Source organism: Labeo rohita, chromosome 25 (assembly GCF_022985175.1).
Source record: "Labeo rohita strain BAU-BD-2019 chromosome 25, IGBB_LRoh.1.0, whole genome shotgun sequence".
NCBI classification, from domain to species: domain Eukaryota; kingdom Metazoa; phylum Chordata; class Actinopteri; order Cypriniformes; family Cyprinidae; genus Labeo; species Labeo rohita.
In genome coordinates, this window is record NC_066893.1 from 24714075 (window position 1) to 24732719 (window position 18645).

General features: G+C 32.1%; 1 protein-coding gene across 1 annotated transcript; it reads left to right on the plus strand.

The window, feature by feature from the left end:
• The first annotated feature begins 3147 nt into the window (after positions 1 to 3147).
• pidd1 (p53-induced death domain protein 1) lies at positions 3148 to 18567 on the plus strand. Its single transcript, XM_051099107.1, has 18 exons — positions 3148 to 3211; positions 3624 to 3714; positions 3810 to 3853; positions 4719 to 5365; positions 6461 to 6874; positions 8528 to 8686; positions 8836 to 8887; positions 9046 to 9247; positions 10740 to 10889; positions 10977 to 11150; positions 11236 to 11383; positions 12280 to 12415; positions 12504 to 12654; positions 12730 to 12853; positions 12955 to 13070; positions 13192 to 13299; positions 15042 to 15220; positions 17837 to 18567. Exons 4-18 carry the CDS (start codon positions 4876 to 4878, stop codon positions 18066 to 18068), a joined length of 2835 nt encoding a protein of 944 aa, XP_050955064.1. The 5' UTR covers positions 3148 to 3211; positions 3624 to 3714; positions 3810 to 3853; positions 4719 to 4875; the 3' UTR covers positions 18069 to 18567.
• Positions 18568 to 18645: the final 78 nt, after the last annotated feature.

An 18645-nucleotide genomic window follows, 5' to 3' on the forward strand; every position in this document is an offset into this window, starting at 1 on the left:
CGGGTTCAATTTGATTTAGATTGAAACATCTGATTTGGATGGGAATTTCGGTACGAGTTTGTGATTAACTTCTGGAATTAAATGATTTGTGCTCTGATCCGAAACAATGTTTCACAAATCATTATTCAAATCAGAACTTCAGAGCGGTTTCGCAAAACTTTTGAAATCGGAACTCTGGAGCGGGTTCGCAAATTATTTGATTTAGATTGAAACATCTGATTTGGATGGGAATTTCGGTACAAGTTTGTGATTAATTTCTGGAATTAAATGATTTGTGCTCTGATCCGAAACAATGTTTCACAAATCATTATTCAAATCAGAACTTCAGAGCGGTTTCGCAAAACTTTTGAAATCGGAACTCTGGAGCGGGTTCGCAAATTATTTGATTTAGATTGAAACATCTGATTTGGATGGGAATTTCGGTACAAGTTTGTGATTAATTTCTGGAATTAAATGATTTGTGCTCTGATCCGAAACAATGTTTCACAAATCATTATTCAAATCAGAACTTCAGAGCGGTTTCGCAAAACCTTTGAAATCGGAACTCTGGAGCGGGTTCGCAAATTATTTGATTTAGATTGAAACTTCGGAGTGAGTTCGTGAATAATTTCGGAAATTAAATGATTCGTGGTCAGCGTCCTGACCCGAAATAATTTTTCGCGAATCATTATTCAGAGCAGGACTGCAGAGAGCGGTTTGCGAATCATCTCATTTAGATCAAAACTTCGTAGCAGGTTAGCAAGTCATTTTGTGAGTGAAATGGCTGGTGATCCACACTCTAGTCCTGAAATTATGGTTCATGCAGATTATGAATTATTTAATTTAGGTCACAACTTCGGTTTGCAAATCTTTCGATTCAGATCAGGACTTCGGAACATGTTCACAAATTATCTGATTTAGATTGGAACTTCAAAGTGAGTTTGCAAATTATTGCTTGAATTAAATGTATCTGCGCTCCGAGTCTTGATCTGAAATGATAGTTCACGATCCACTGTTCGGATCAGGACTTCGGAGCGGGTTCTTGAATCATCTGATTTAGATAGGAATTTCGGATCGAGTTTGTGAATAATATTGGGAATTAAATGATTTGCCCTCCGAGTCCTGATCTGAAATGATGTTTCACAAATCATTATTCAGATTGGGACATTGAAACACAGATTGTGAATAATCTGATTTAGGCTATATCGGAATTTCTGAACGTTTTGCAAAGCTTTTGAGAACGGAATTTCAGAGCGCGGGTCGCAAATAATTTGATTTAGATCGGAACTTCAAAGCGAGTTTGCAAATAATTTCACAAATTAAATGTATTGTGATCTGTGAGTCCAGATCTGAAATGATGGTTCACAAATCATTACTCAAATTGGGATTTCACAGCGTGAAACATCTGAATCATTTGATTAAATTCGGGACTTCGGTTCACTATTTTCAAAAATGTTATATTAAACAGTAGAAAACATCAAACCATTAAGGCAGCACAGTTATAAAAACAAAACAGAGAAAAAAACAAAGAAAGAAAGTATGCACAAATATGTATTTGTACAAATACCTTAATAAAATTAACCATGGATTTACTATAGTAAAAGTGTAGCAACCATGTTTTTTTTTTGTAAAACCAAAGTTTACTACAAACTCCATGGTTAAACTATGGTTAGTGTATCAAATCCACAGTTAATTTGTAGTTATCATGGTTTAACTATAGTAACCTTTTTTTTTTTTTTAATAGTAAAACTTTTTTTTTTTTTTTTTTTTTTTTTTTGAGTAACGGGTGTGCTGCCAGGTTATCAAAAAAAAAAAAAAAAAAAAAAAGTAATAGATGTAAATGTCTTTTTATGATGAACAGAGCTCTACACTGTAAAATCTAATTAGTTGGGCTTACTTAAAAAAAGCATGCAAACCGATTGCCTTAAAAAAACTAAGTAAAGTGAAATAGGAATAGTATGTTGTAGTGACAAATGCTTAGTATAGTTTAATTACACGAGAGTTCTAGTAACTAAAAAAGAACTGTAGGGGGTACTTAATCATTTACTTTAGGCTTACACTTGACTTAGTATAGCTACTTACTGACTCCCAGAGTGCATTGCAGCATGAATAAATTATGCAATTGCTTTGTTTTACTGTTGTTCTTTTTATTTGCTAATTTTATTTACTGACTTGTGTCAGCAGTAACACAACAAAAAGAGAAAATAAAATAATATAATGGTTATTGTCACAATTAATAAAAATAAATAAAATTGAATTGTTACCATTGTTGTGATTCACGTGCTGAATGTTGAAATCTGTGACTTGAGCACATCACCACAAATATAAAAGGATTGTTTCAACCCAATAAAGTTTCTCAAGGTGTTTATGAAGAACAATAAAATTGTAAAAGATCATTAATAAACATAAAAAAAATACATTAGCTAAAGAATTAAAAGATTTAGCTAATTGAAATATCAGAATTAGAAGGATACTTTTTAAAAACAACCTACTTATTACTTTTCTTCCCTTGAAATCAAAAATTATGACTTCATGTTGCATTGCTGCATCAAGAGGAAGAAAATTATAATAAGAACAGCAAAGTTCCAAGTGCCCAACCAAACGGAACATTAATCACTATAATGGCAAGTAAAAAAATAATAATAATAAAAAAATAAATAAATAAAATAAGACACACAAACAACATTTTACAAAAAAAAAAAAAATCAACATCAATTTATGAAGTCAGCTTATGTGATGTCCTCTCAAATATATAGTTGTATTGAAACAACATTCAAGATGACTTTGGGAAATGTGTGAAGGTAACTAGTGAAAAATAACTGCAGATTAACAGTTGCCACCTCAAAAAAAATTATTTTCTTCTTCTTCTGTTGTTATTTTGCAAATTAGCAACATATTAGTGCACTGCTGCCTCTCACTGGTTTATTAATGTCATTGGTTCCTTTGTGGCTACTTGAATATTTTAAGTAAGCGTCACTCAAAGTAGTAATTAAACTGTTTTACTCGCTTGGAAGTAGCTGTAACTTAATAAAACCTAGTAAGTATAGCAACTAAGTAAAGATAACTAATTATATCTAAGTAAGGTAAACTATTGGATTTTACAGTGTAGAGTAGGGGTCACCAGACCCGGTCCCTGCAAAGTTTAGCTCCAACCCTAATCAAACACACCTGAACCAGCTAATCGAGGTCTTACTAGGTATACTTGAAACTTCCAGGCAGGTGTGTTGAGGAGGTAAACTCTGCAGGACACCGGCCCTCCAGGAACAAGTTTGGTGACCCCTGCTCTAGAGGGTTTCCATGTACTTGTCTAGATCAACTTTAAATAAAGAGAGATTTAGAGCCAGATTTCTGATTATGTATGTGAAATTTAGCTATCAACAGGAAACACAAACTAATTAAGTAATATTTTTCTATATTCTCTTTTACGTAGTCAAAAAATTCCAAAGTGCTTCCCTTTTTTGATGTTTTGATTTATTAGTGTAATTGTAATTCTTTATTTATCTTTTTCAAAATTTGAAAGACATTGATTAGTGAGATCTTTGTTTGAAATCCTTGAAAATCAAAAAGTAGTGCTTGAAAGTCCTGACATTTCATTTTGCAGTATCTGTACAAATCATGTGCTTTTCTGTCACTGTGTCTTTAAGAAATCTCCTCCCGCCTTTTGCTCAAAGTTCCGCGGTGAGTGTCAACACGAAACATGTGCGAGAACACGGAAGTAAACTTAGTGTATTTCACGTATGTAAACGTCTCAAATGAACATTATATGTTGATTCAATAAACGTTAGTTTTTATAAAATGCGTGAGACCGTATATTGTCTTAAACGTTACAGACACGTGACGTCCATCAAGAAATACGCGCCTAAACTTCAGCAGTGTAAGTGTTTATCACTTTGTTTAACGAGTTAAGCGATCATTTAGTCAGTTTTGTTACTTGTTAAAGTGATATGTAACTTATTATATTCTGTAAAATGTTCATTGAAGTCTTTTCCCAGCACTTGTTAATGCTGTTACACACTTGAATGCAGCTGTGATTTAGTTTTAGCCACAACGGAATGAATGAGTATGGTGCATTTACAGTGATTTACCATGGTAACTGTAGTTACCTCTAAAATAGCGTAGATAATGCAGTTATTGTTACTAAATACAATAAGTTGGTATTGTTATTAAGTGTTCAACTAAAATCTGACAAAAAACTAAAGCTAGAAAAGGCAAATACATATACATACATACACACACACACACACACACACACACATATATATATATATATATATATACACACACACACAAATTGCTAAAGTTAAATATGCAATAATACGCTGTCATTTAATTATTTATACATGGACATACACACTGTATAAGTAGATAACAAGTAAACAGCAATTTGTTTGGATTTTTTATTAGAAACATTAGATTTATATTTTATTGGAAATATTAGACGACTATTAGAAATAATGATTTTTTAAATTAAGTTCAATTTAATTATTTAGTATTTAATAATTGTTAGAATTTATATAATTATAATTAATTTATTATTTTTTTTTAATAGTTAACAATTACATTTAATATTAATTAATTGATTTTTAAAAAGGTAATTATTTAGTATTTTTTCTGTAGTGGTGATGCTCATGTGCTGATCTTGAGTTTTACTCACTGCGGTTCATTTCTGTTTTTTTATTGATTTTAGTGTTTCCAATTAACACCTTTCTTTCTCTCTGCCTGATGTTTTGTCTCTTCAGTGCAGGGGCTTGTCTGAACATGGCCGCCCAGTCTAGAGATGTGACCCCACCGCGGTGATGGAAAGATGAAGACGGAGGTGCCAGATTCATCTCTCCTTCACTTTTCTCAGTATATGTTGTTTGTAGGAGGGGCTGAAGAAAAGAAAAAAAGGAATAGATGGAGAGTAAACAGGCGGAGGAGAAAGTGTGGCTGGCCACAACTGATGGAGAAAGAGAAGAAGGAGGACATATTGATGGTTTTTCAGCTAAAAGAGGAGCGATGATGGGAATGGAAGTGGGACTGGCTTTACCAGGTTTCTTTGGGAACTCGCAGTTGGAGGAAAGTCCACCATTAGGACTTTCTCTCTCATCGGACCATACGGACACCTGGGCTCCGTCCATCTTGTCGTCCTCTTCCTCTTCTCTGCCCTGTCTCTCTCCTCCTCTTCCTCCATCGGTGGGGCTGGATGGCGTGTTGGCAGAGGGCCGACTGATTCTGGACGTGTATCGGGGAGGTGGAGAGGTTCTTCCTGTGTTTTGGGAGCATGCTCAGGACCGGATGATAGGCCTGCAGTACCTCAGACTGGGATCAGAGGACGAGGGGGCGTTAGACAGAGCGCTTAGTGTCCTGCCCAGACTCACACAACTGCGCTCTCTGACTATCAGAGGTACACAAACACACATCTATCTATCTATCTATTTATCTGTCCATCTGTCTATCTGTCCATCTGTCTATCTGTCTGTCTGTGTGTCCATCTGTCTCTCTTTGTCTATCTATCTACCTTTCTGTCTGTCTGTCTATCTATCTATCTATCTGTCTGTCCCTTCATCCGTCCATCTATCTCTTTCTGTCCATCTGTCTGTCTTTGTCTATCTGTCTATCCATCTGTCTCTCTTTCTCCATCCATCTACCTTTCTGTCTGTCTGTCTGTCTGTCTATCTATCCATATATGTGTCTGTCCATCTGTCTGTCTATCCTTCTATTTGTCTATCTATCTGTCCATCTGTCTGTCTTTGTCTATCTGTCTATCCATCTGTCTCTTTTTCTCTATCTGTCTGTCTATCTATCTATCTATCTGTCCATCTGTCTATCCATCTGTCTCTTTTTCTCTATCTATCTATCTATCTATCTATCTATCTATCGGTCTGTTTGTCTGTCTGTCCGTCCGTCCGTCCGTCCGTCCGTCTGTCCGTCTATCTATCTATCTATCTGTCCATCTGTCTATCTGTCCATCTGTCTGTCCACCATCTGTCTGTCTGTCTGTCCCTCTGTCCCTCCATCCGTCTATCTGTCTCTGTCCATCTGTCTGTCTTTGTCTGTCTATCCCTCTGCCTATCTATCTCTCTATCCATCTGTCTCTCTTTCTCTATCTGTCTACCTTTCTGTCTGTCTGTCTGTCTATCTATCTATCTATATATATGTCTGTCCATCTGTCTGTCTGTCTGTCCTTCTATTTGTCTATCTGTCTGTCCATCTGTCTCTCTTTGTCTATCTGTCTACCTTTCTGTCTGTCTGTCTGTCTATCTATCTATCTATCTATCTATCTATCTATCTGTGTCTGTCTGTTTGTCGCCTGTGTGCCTACCTGTCTGTCTGTTACCATATTTTTTTGTCTGTTTATCTGTCTGTTATGTTTTAGGTCTGTCTGTCTATATATTCATCTGTCTATCTAACTTCATATTGTTTCTTTATAACCTATATATACCTATATACCAATACCTTATATACCTACATTGTTTCTCTATTATGTTTCTGTCTCAAGGACATCGTTTCTATGACCCTCAGGGTGACCCTCTCCCCGGCCTGCTCTCATCTCTTCCTGACTCCATCTCCTCTCTGTCTCTTCTCGTTCACCTGGATCTCTCCTTCAACAGTCTCTCCTCTCTTTCTCCCTGTCTCCTGTCTCTCTCTCATCTCTCGGATCTCCTGCTGTGTCATAATCGGCTGACGGGTCTGCCGGAGGGTCTGGGTGCACTGGTGTCCCTGCGGCGAGTGAGTCTGCTGGGGAACAGGCTGCAGGATCTGCCACAGGGCGTGGGCCTTCTCTGCAGGCTAGAGGAGCTGGACGTGTCCTTCAACCAGCTGGAGAGACTTCCAGATGAACTCGGCCAACTACAGGACTTACAAAAACTGGAGCTGTCAAATAACAAGCTCAGAGCGCTGCCGGAGACTCTGGGTGAGGAACACAAACACACACAAACATGCTGGGTTTCATGTTTTATGGGGACTTTTTATAGATAGTGTAATTTTTATACTGTACAAAAACAGTATTTTCTGTCCCCTAAACACAACTCTCACAGAAAACAATCAGTATTTTTACATCTTCAAAAAAACCCATTCAAATTTCTGGTTTTACTATCCTTGTGGGGACATTTGGTTCCTACAATGTAGGGTTTACCTTAAGGGTCTGTATGTGTTTTTCAGGGTCAATACCAGTCCGATTATTATAGATCAAGTAGACCGACAGACGATATTTTGAACCTATATATATGTATATGTATATGTCTGGTGTAAAACTGAAAATGAATCTCAAAATTAAGAATAACAAGGGCCCTGACAAAACTTTCTTTAAATGCTTTTAAAATATTTTAATGGCAAATCGGTTGAAAAAATGACAGAAACTGATAACCATACAAATGCTCAATATTGGCTCTGATTATCAGTTGACCCCTAGTTTACCTGGACCACACACTGTCTGGCTAAGACTTTAATCGTTTTATATAAAGCAACTTATAAATAATACCGACTAACCATGAGAATAATTTGTTTACCTAGTTGTTTTATGGCATGTTAGCATCTAAGGCTATTTTCATGGCAAGCATGGTAAAAATGTTTTTAAAAAATAGGTAAATAAAATAATAAGCATATAATAATAATAATAATAATAATTTTAACATATATATATATATATATATATATATTTTTTTTTTTAAATAGGTAAATAAACATTTATTAGTCATTTTAATAGTATTTAATATTTAATTTTACTTTAAGGCTTTTTCTTGGCAAAAACAGTAAAAATATGTTTTAGAAAATAGGTAAAAAAAACTTTTCATAATCATGTTAATAGTATTTAATATTTAATTGTGTCTAAGGCTATTTTTCATGGGAAGAGCGGCAAAAATATTTTTTAAAAATGGGTAAATAAACATTTCTTAATCATTTTAATAGTATTTAATATTTAATCACATCTAAGACTATTTTTATGGCAAGAAAAGGTAAAAATAGGTAAAAGACATTTGATAATCATTTTGTTATTATTTAATATTTAATTGTATCTAAAAATCTTTTTTTTAAATAATTAAATAATAATTTTTTTTTATTATGTTTAAAAATATTTTATAATTATTTTTATATTTAATAATAAGGTAGGCAAGGGATTATAATTTATATGCAAAAAGATAAATTCAAGATTTTTAGCTACTTAGAATAAAACAAAATATTTATTTATTTATTTTATGTACAGTATGAATAGTTTTTCCAAATGAGGATGTGCCTAGATGTCTGCAAATAGAGATTTTGGCACATTTAATTTCTGGGGACAATTTTATTTTCAAACTATAGCTAAATAAGCACACAGAAACCACTCAAACACTTTCACATTGGTAGTGTAAATGCTAATATGTCCTGATGTGTCCCAAACAACACCAAATGACCATGTACTGCTGTACACTGATGCTATCTTTGTGCCAAAAAATTGTTTTCAATTATGACAACTATAGTAGAAGCAACTATTTCTTTTAGCATTTGAAAGGAAAATCTAGTATTTGTGACATTGTTTGCAAGTGTCTAATAAACTGTCTAATAAATGGCTCATTCTCTCTCTCAGGGTCTCTTCGCTCTCTGAGGCAGCTAGTAATCCACTGTAATGATCTGAGGAGCGTTCCAGAATGTTTGCGCTCCCTCCCACTGCTTGACAAACTGGACGTGAGGAACAACCCGCTGGGCCGACCGTCGACACCCCCACTGATCGCCCACGTAACCCCAGGTCACTATCGTTTAGATTGCATTATTGTATTGTTTTTATCAAACATATATGGCCTATTAAGATTCTGTATTCTGCATGATTTTTTTGCATTGGTAAATGAAACCCCAAAAAATAGTAATTTTGACAATGACACTGTTTGTGTTTTATAGTTCTGGAAGAATCTGAGATCCCAGAGCTGCACCTCGGATTTGGTCAACAAAGGTGAACTGAGCCCACCTTTATTTACCATTCAAAGATTGATTGAATCTTTGATGAAAAAGGATTAATTTCTTTTAAAAATGTCACATACTAGTTTAAAAGAATACAATATATACATTCTATAATGTTAGTTCCTATTGTAATGCTTCTCTGCTCATCAGTTTTCAAGTATCACCTGCTGGTTGTCACGTGTTCCTTCCTGGAGGGGCGGAGCTCTTGTTTCCACGGAGATGCGTGAACGCAGTCACTCAACTCCAGTGGGCAGAGAGGAGACCAGACAGGAAGTGGGTGTGGTTAGAGGAGCATGACGTCCTGTTGAGTCGACCGTTGGAGCTCTGCCCACATGGAGCCACATTTGAGGAGGTTATCGTTTTTGTTTATACTTATATAGATGTAAACACTTAAAGTGAAAGAAAGCTCCTGTTTTAATAACGTATAAATAATAATTTTTTTAAGTATAATTTATTATTATTATTTTATTATTATTATATTTATTATTATTATTATTATTATTATTATACATAATATATACAAGTAAATTAACAGTTGTAATGAATAAATACATTTATAAATATTAATAAGTAGTTAAAATAATTTTTTAAAGTGAAAAAGCTCCTTTTTTGTTGTAGAAATAATACAATTCATAACTATAAATTAATACAATATGATAGTATTATACATCATTCACAAATGCATTAAAATAAATAATAGTTGTCATGAATAAACATATAAATGTTTAATAAATGATAAATAGTTTGAATGATTTTTAAAGTAAAAGCTCCCATTTTATATTGTATAAATAATACAGTTTATTACAGAAAATAATAATACAGTAGTATTATACATAATATACAAATGTATTACAATAAATAGTAGTTGTAATAAATAAATATATGAATATAAATAAATAAATAGTTTGAATAATTTTTAGTGAAAGAAAGCTCCTATTTTATATTGTATAAATAATACCTTTCATAACTATAAATTAATAAAATACAATAGTATTATACCTAATATGCAAATGTATTAAAGTAAATAATAGTTGTTATAAATTAATGTATGAGTATTAATAATTAATAAATAGATTAAATAATTTTTAAAGTGAAAGGAAGCTCCTATTTTACATTGTATAAAAATAATAAAACAATATTATACAAAATACATGCACATTTATTAAAATAAATTAATAGTTATAATAAATAAATATTAATATAAATAAATTAAAAATAGAATAATTTTTAAAGTGAAAAAAGCTCCTGTTTTATACCGCATACAGTGCTATTATAAGTAATAAAATATAAAAACTATAAATAAACATGTAACTAATAATTATAATAAATAAATAATTATTAGAATATTATAACAATTTTAGAGTAAAAGAAAGCTTCTGTTTAATGATGTATACATAGAACTAATAACTAAAATTAATACAATACAATATTATTATAATTATATATGAAGAATGATAAATTAATAATTATAATCAATACATATGAATACTGTTAATGTTTAGAGTGAAATAAAGCTCTATTTTATGTATAATGTATAAGTAATACATTTAATAACTAGTAAAATACAGTATTATTTTTAATATATGAATATAATATATGAATTTAAAGCTCAAGTTGTATAATCTATAAATAATACAGATAATAACTATATTAAAATACAATATTATTTTTAATAATATATGGACAATTATAAATAAAAACATAGTATATTAATAATTATTAAAGTATGAATATTAACAAAATATAGTAATTCTAATAATATTAAAATGACTGATTAATAAATAATTAAAATACAGTATGTTTTATAATAATTACAGTAATTTTTCTCGGTGTCACTGTTTTAGCCGGTCGAGGTGTGTATTCCATATCGTAAAACACGGAAAGGTGACGTTGCGGTTCGCAGGTTTGATGGTCAGTCTTGGACGACACTTCTCACCACGACCAGGAGGGGAAGTGAGAAACACAGCTGCAGGCCAGGTGGACGCCCAGCACGGGTGAGCCAATCTCTCTCTGTCCAACGCCTGTAAACAATCCTGAGAGCGTTAATGCACACATATATATTATCATCTGTGTGTTTGCAGTTGGCCTGCTGCAGTGTGTCGCAGTTCTCGTGGTTTGTGGCCATCTCACGTCCGTTCCTGGACAGTTGCTCTGTGTCTCCAGCGGGGGCGCTGCTGGTGTCCCAATTCGACCCGGGGATCAAACTTTCTTTCCCTCCAGAGTGCACAACAGTGACACGTACGGTCACAATGCAGGTCAGTTAAAATGATCAGAATGTTAAAATGTACAGTAGAAATTATGAATGATTGTTTATATATATACGCATATATTTTTTCTTAGGTCCTGCAGGTGGCGCTGTCTGAGGTGCAGGACCTGACCGGAGACCCTCATGCGAGTGCCAGCCCACTGCTATGTCTCTCTCAAACTCCCAGCATGCACTTCCTTCAGCCAATCAGAGTGCAGATTCCTCTTCCACCTGGAGTGACTGGTATTGCATCACATTTACTCTTCACTTCTTTCCAGGAAACTGTTTAATTGTTAAACTGAGCAAATTCTAAACTTTAAGAGTCTCATTCATGCCTGAGAGATTAAAGTTCATAGAGATTAATGCTTCTTAAAACACATGAGGAATGTGTACAATGTGCTTATATAGAGCTCAATGTACAGTCACACAATACTGACTGTCTTCATTTTCAACACTACATCATTGTTTTAGCATTTCAAACTCAACAAACTACTTTGAAGTATGCTTGAGCTGATTTTTTCTTTTCAATAAATAACAGCTTTTGTATTTTTATCTAATGCAGGGATTCCCAAACTGTTTAGATGTAAAATATTTGTTTAAATAATTTATTTGTTTTGTTTAAACAATTTCACAGCACATTCACATGTTTTCTGATGTTGGTTAATAGTCACATGAAAGTAAATGGATAAACTATTCAGTCTTTTTTGTAAGACATTTATTTTGACAGTAATTTAATTTCAGTTCACATTACATTCTGGGGTTTTAGGAACCCAATTAAACTGAATAATAATAATAATAATAGTAATAATTATTATGTTTTACCTCTAATTATAAAAATGAAGTCAGATATACAAGTTTGGGATCATTAAGATTTTTAATGTTTTTAAAGAAGTCTCTTATGCTCATTAAAGTTACATTTATTTTATCAAAAATACAGAAAAATATGTAATATTATGAAATATTATTGCAATTTATTGCAACAGTTTTTTATTTTAATATACATCAAAGTAGAATTTATTTATGTGATGCAAAGCTGAATTTTCACGTTATTGAATATTTGACTGCCATTTTAATTTAATAAACACAATGTTGTATACTGCAGATGCATGTTTTAGGGTTGTGTGTGTTTTCGTGTTCAGGACACATGGTAGACAGATCCCGTTTGCACCTGATGCACGGCGACCCCACGGCCCACACCTGGACTGACATCACCGCTCAGGTGTCACTTTATGTCACGCACATCTACGCCGTCTTCTCCATCACACACTTCTCATGGTAAGCGTCTATAAGCACACAAAAAACATAAACATGAACCTGCACATACTTCTGTCATATATGTGTGTGTGTGTGTGTGTGTGTTCAGGTACTGGTTGTGGTACACCACTCACAGGTGTGTTAGTGGCGTAGTCAGGAAGATGTATCAGCGCTTGAAACAGTTCCGGGTTCGATTTCTGGCGCTACAGAGAAAAAACGACCCAGAGCAGGTTCTGCTGCAGTGCCTGCCTTCAGACAAGGTGAGTGAATTTGTGTTTTTACCATCAAAATGAGACACTTCACCTTTATGAGTCATGGTTTATGTCTCTTTTTAGGCTGAAAGCAGGTTGGTGTCTCTGTTGGAGCAGTATGAAGGTCCTCAGCCGTCTGAATTGTGTGTCCTGCTAGAGGGAGAACAGTTTTTCGCCGGCTTTGAGAGAGGCATTGACATCAGTGCAGGTGGACGAACACATACCCACAACAAAAACTCTACAGCCTACTATCAAACATATTGAAATCTCAATAATAGCTTAGCTGAATGTATTTTGAATGTGTTTCAGACCGTCCGGATTGTAAAGATGGCAGACTCTCATTCACCTTTTACTCTCACCTGAAGAACATTAAAGAGGTGCACGTGTGTCCGGCCCACCCACAGCAGGGTACCATTAGAGGACAGGTGAGACGTTCAGGTCATTCAGGGGTCGTAGTTGTTGGAACAGCCCAGTATTTGAAGTCAAAACACTAGTGACTAGACAAGTGACTCTGCCTCCCTTGTAATAAGATGTGTGTTCTCCCAGGTGTCATTTTACCGTGGTGAAGTGCCTAATGATCTTCCAGAGGAAGTGGCGAGGAAAAGAAAAGGTCACGACGACCAGTGGTTGGCGACGCTTCCTCTCCGGATTCCTGTGAGTGATCTAGAAGATCTAGAACTTTATGGGTCTGTCACAAACCACAGTGTCTTGTACAAGGTTACGCTGTGTATTATAAGATACCTAGCTCTGTCATGATGCTAACATGAAATATCAGATGCACAGTAGTTTTTCACAGGTTTTTTTATTCGATTGCGCCGCTTTTCCAGTGTTTTTTCTATGTGAACATGGACGCGCTCAAGTTTTTCTTATTCACAAAAACACAAAAGCTCGTTCTTTGTGAATGGTAACTAGCGATAGGAGCGCGTCACACGTGAGCGGTTAATCGTGTGCACCAACATGTGGTTGAATTGTTCTTTTCTCTTTCTCTTTTCACTGGCATATTGTTGAAGTGTCTAATTATAACATTTGGTAATATTTCTATTGAAAATCGCAATTCCTCAAATTCAAAAAAGTAAAATTGTGCCAAAACATTACATATATATATATATATATATATATATACTTTAATTCTTTAATAATACATTTGATTAAATATTAATTTAATAATATTATTAAAGTGTTTTGTATCGTGTGGTATTTATATTATGTAATATTTATTTTGTGTTATAGAATATATATAAAAATAATATATTTTATTTTTTCATTACAAATATGTATGTAATTTAAATATATACAATTATATATATATATAGTAATTATTTAGAAAAAAATATATTTGTAATTTAATTTTTTATATATATATTTTTTTTTTCATATTCATATTCAAATATTATTAAAGAATTTATTTTGTATAGTTCAGTATTTATATATTTATAGTTACATGTAGTATTTATTCTGTTATAAGCTTAATAGTATACAATGCTCAGTGAAAATGTTTTAGATATTTATATTTTTATATTATTATAATAGAAATATATTTTATTAAGCACTGTCACTGTTCAGTTTTTATACAAAATTTCCAATTTAATTGCAGAAAATAAAACTATTATACATTAATTTTAATTATTATATAATAATACATATTTATTATACTTTAAAATTATTAAAGTAAATAATACGTAATATTAATAGAATAAAAATAAATTACATTTGACAATATTAACTTAATAATATTACTAAAGTATTTATTTGGTAAAGTGTAGTGTTTATATTATGTAGTATTTATTTTGGTATATATACTTTAAATATATACAATTTTATGCAATGCTTAATGAAAATATATTATGTATTATTACATTTTACATAGTATTAATTTAATAATATTATTCAAGTATTTATTTTGTATAGTAAAGTATTTATATTTACATGTAGTATATATAATGCAGTTGTAAACAAACAAAATACGTGTTTTAATATTTTGTTATATTAGTAGAATATAAAATTATATATAATTTTAATATATACAATTTTATGCAATGCTTAGCAAAAAATATATTATTAGAATATAAAACAATGTATAATTTGTATAAAAGTATGACAAGACTCTACTGAAACCGTCTGTGAGCGTTCGTCAAGTTGTCTGTGTGAATTGTGTGGGACATCTACTGTAAGTGACTATTAACTGAGCTGCTGTCCATTAATGTTTCAAATCAGCGATTTGTTAGGTTTTCTTTTAGTTAAGATGCTGCTTAAACAGTAAACAGTGAGGCAGCTCACTAGTGCCCATGAAAAATATCTATAGTTCAGATCACTTATTTCTTTCATTTTGTGCAGCATTTCAGTCTATTGTAAACTTTGACAGAAGAAGAAGAATTGTTTTATATTAACACACACAGAACGCAGACTGTGACGGGAACATCTCTGGCGAGCTGAACCTGGGCGACCCGGAAAGCGGCTACCTGACAGAGACCAACCTGCTGTCCATCTCCTTACGCATCAACCAAGAGTGGCAGAACATCGGCATCAACCTGGGCATCAGCTACGACCAGCTGGAACGGATCCGAAACCAACACAGGTAAGCACCGATCAGAGCCAGCAGATGGCGCTGTTAATCAGGACTAAACGGCACGTTCAGTCTTTATTACAGGACTGATTTGCTACAGATTTTACATCACATGTGATCTCCAGATCCACTTAACAATATCTATGGTGTTCAGTGATGCAGTCATTTCAGATTTTAACAGAGCCGTAATAACAGGTTAGACATAAACTGTATGATACATTTTTCCACAAATAGGTTGTTCTCCATCTTATAACATTTATTATTTGCATTACATTCTATTTGCATTCTATGAGTGGACAGTCCAGGAATTATTATCAAACCAGATCTGTATGAGCTCATTAATATTCATGAGCTGTTACTAACAGAACCGGATATCTTCAGTTCTGTTTTTCTGTCACAGATGTGTTTGCGCTGGTGTAAAATCACTCATACTTTCTGGGAAATGCTTACAGAGCGAGAGAGGCAGTGTGAAAATGAGTGATGGAGGAAAGAGATTAAGATGGCACTGGTTTTATGAGTGAATCTGAGTGTTTTGTGTTGATGGCTCAGCCATCTGGGACACTGCAGGAGATGGTACACACTCACACGCATGCATGCACGCTCAGTTTGTCAAGCCCTCCATGTCCCTTTCTGTAGTCTGTTCATCTTTTCGTATTTAATATCACTCAATTCAAGTTAAATTTGAAATATTGTCTTTTATTATGGAGCAATATAGCAGTCAGAATAAAATATATAATTTTGCAACCAATAAATAAAAATAAAAAACAATATCAAAATGCATGTATTTCAAGGCATTTGTTCAGACTTTTGTTATCATTTTTCATTTCAAGGCATATTTAATGACACATTTTATGCTAGTATATGTATATATTTGTGTGTGTGTGTGTACGTGTGATATTTTAGTATTTTTTTATTCCATTGAATTTGTTTTTTTTTTTTTTTTTCATATCTTCCATTTTCGTTTTAATTTTAGTTAAAAGTTTAAATAATTGTGGTGTTTTTGTTGTTTATTATTTTTTAATATGTGTATATAATTTTTATGAATTTTATTTCAATTATTATTTATATATATATATTTATATATAATTTTATTTCATTTTTTATTTTAATACATCATATTTTCTATTTTAGTTTTCATTTGTTACAAATTTCATATATTGTGTTTTTGTCGTTTATTATTTTTATATGTAATTTGTATTAATTTTATTTCATTTTTATTTAATACATATTTTTCATTTTCTTTTTAATTTTAGTAAAAAAAAATAATATTTGTTTTTGTTTGTTTTCTTTATATATAAGTATATATCATTTTTTAATTTTAATTTTATTTTAGCTATTTTAATACATTATATTTTACATTTTCATTTTAATTTTAGTTCAAACTTTTAATAATTATGTTGTGTTTTTGTCATTTATTATTTTAATATATATGTATGTCATTTTTATTAATTTGAGTACATTTTACTTTTATTTTACTTTTATTTTATTTAACAAAAAAATTAACTTTAGTTAAAAGCTATAATAATTGTGTTGTTTTTGTTGTGTATCATTTATATACAATTTTTATAAATTTGATTTAATTTTAGTTTTCGTTATTTTTAATACGTTATATTTTCCATTTTCTTTTTAATTTTAGTTAAAGGTTTTAATACTATTTGTTTTAGTCGTATATTATTTTTTTATGTATATGTATAAATAATAATTATTTTTTATTTCATTTTAGTTGTAACTATTTTAATACATCACATTTTTAATTTACTTTTTAATTTTAGTTACAGTTGTAATAATTGTGTTGATTTTGTTATATATATATATATATATGTGTGTGTATATATATATATATATATATATATATATATATATATATATATATATATATAATTTAGTTAAAAGTTTTAATAATTGTGTTTTTGGTTATGTGTATATCTCTCTCTCTATATATATATCTATCTATCTATCTATCTATATATATATATATATATATATATATATATATATATATATATATATAAACTTATTATTTTGTTCATTTTAATTTTAATTATTTAATAATAAATAATCATTAAGTTATAAATAATACATCATATTTTTTTTTATATATATGTATGTATAACTTTATACATTTTTGTTCATTTTAGTTTTACTTAATTTAATACATCATATTTTCCATTTTCTTTTTGTGTTTTTATCTTGTTGTATTCTTATCGTTTATTATATTTAATGATGGTTTTAGTTATTTTAATAAATTTTCATTTCTGTGATCATTTATTTAATCGAAAATGTTTTTTAAACAATAATGACCCTGATGAGAATGCGTGTTTTTGTTTTGTTTTATTGTTCTGGAATACACCACTAAAATTTGAGTTAAAGGTGCTTATTTGTTAAGAAATAAATGCAAAAATGTGATATTTATAGCAACATTTCATTACATATTTAATTATGTATAATAATAAATTACAATATTATTATTATATTTTTGTTATACTGTAAAATCATTATTGTTTTAATTATATAATAATTTAATTAAAATGTACAGTATCAGGACTGATCACTTTAGTAACAGAACTAGTAATGGTAATAATAATAGTAATTAAAAAAACTGGCATCTTCCTGTGTTTGTTTTGTCAGGGACTTTGGGGCCCAGGTAATGGCGATGCTCTTTCATTGGGCGAGAGCGCAGCAGGGGGCGGGGCCTGGGGCTGTGCAGCGGCTGATGAAAGCACTGGTGGACAGTGGTAGGCGGGACTTGGCGGAGGAAGTAGAGGACATTGTGACTCTGGGGAAGAGGAAGTATGAAGAATCACTAAAGAGAGTCGGACTAGAAACACCAGCCAGCTCTGCAGACCCTCAGTCCAGCTGACACACACTCACACACCATTAGGATGATTGTGCTGCTCGTGCCGAGAACGGCTGCCAACTACATGACATATAAACTCCCACCAGCAGCACTGCAAACAAACACAGTGACACACACGGACATACACTACAGTGTCTCATCTCGCAGGACAGTCACTGGGTCTCAGAGCAGCTGTCTGTGTGAATAATGTCTTCATTAGACGCCTGTGTCTCTCTCTCCTGTGCCTCTGGGACTCACAGTGTCCAGCAGATGTGTTTTATTTGTAGTGAGACACAATGTAGCATGTTTACACTGTGCTAAATGAGCCACGAGTATTTGTTACATGTTTTTTTAGTATTTTAACCAAGAAACAATCAAAATGTTTTTATGTATATGGGTGAATCTTGCACAGTCCCTCAAAATAACATCATATTTCACCCCAAAATAATAAGAAATGTAATTAACTTAACATTTAACTTATGTTAAATACATAGAAAGACAATAAATTTTGCAAAGAAGTCTCTTCTGCTCACCAAGCCTGTATTTATTTGATCCAAAACACAGTGAAACCAGTCAAATCTTGAAATATGTTTACAGTTTA

Bases quoted from the DNA above. Each gene is read 5' to 3' on its own strand.
- pidd1 (XM_051099107.1), top strand. From the start codon at position 4,876: ATGGAGAGTAAACAGGCGGAGGAGAAAGTGTGGCTGGCCACAACTGAT. The intron at 11,151-11,235 runs GTCAGTTAAAAT...ATTTTTTCTTAG, and splicing joins CACGTACGGTCACAATGCAG to GTCCTGCAGGTGGCGCTGTC. The intron at 12,416-12,503 runs GTAAGCGTCTAT...GTGTGTGTTCAG, and splicing joins TCCATCACACACTTCTCATG to GTACTGGTTGTGGTACACCA.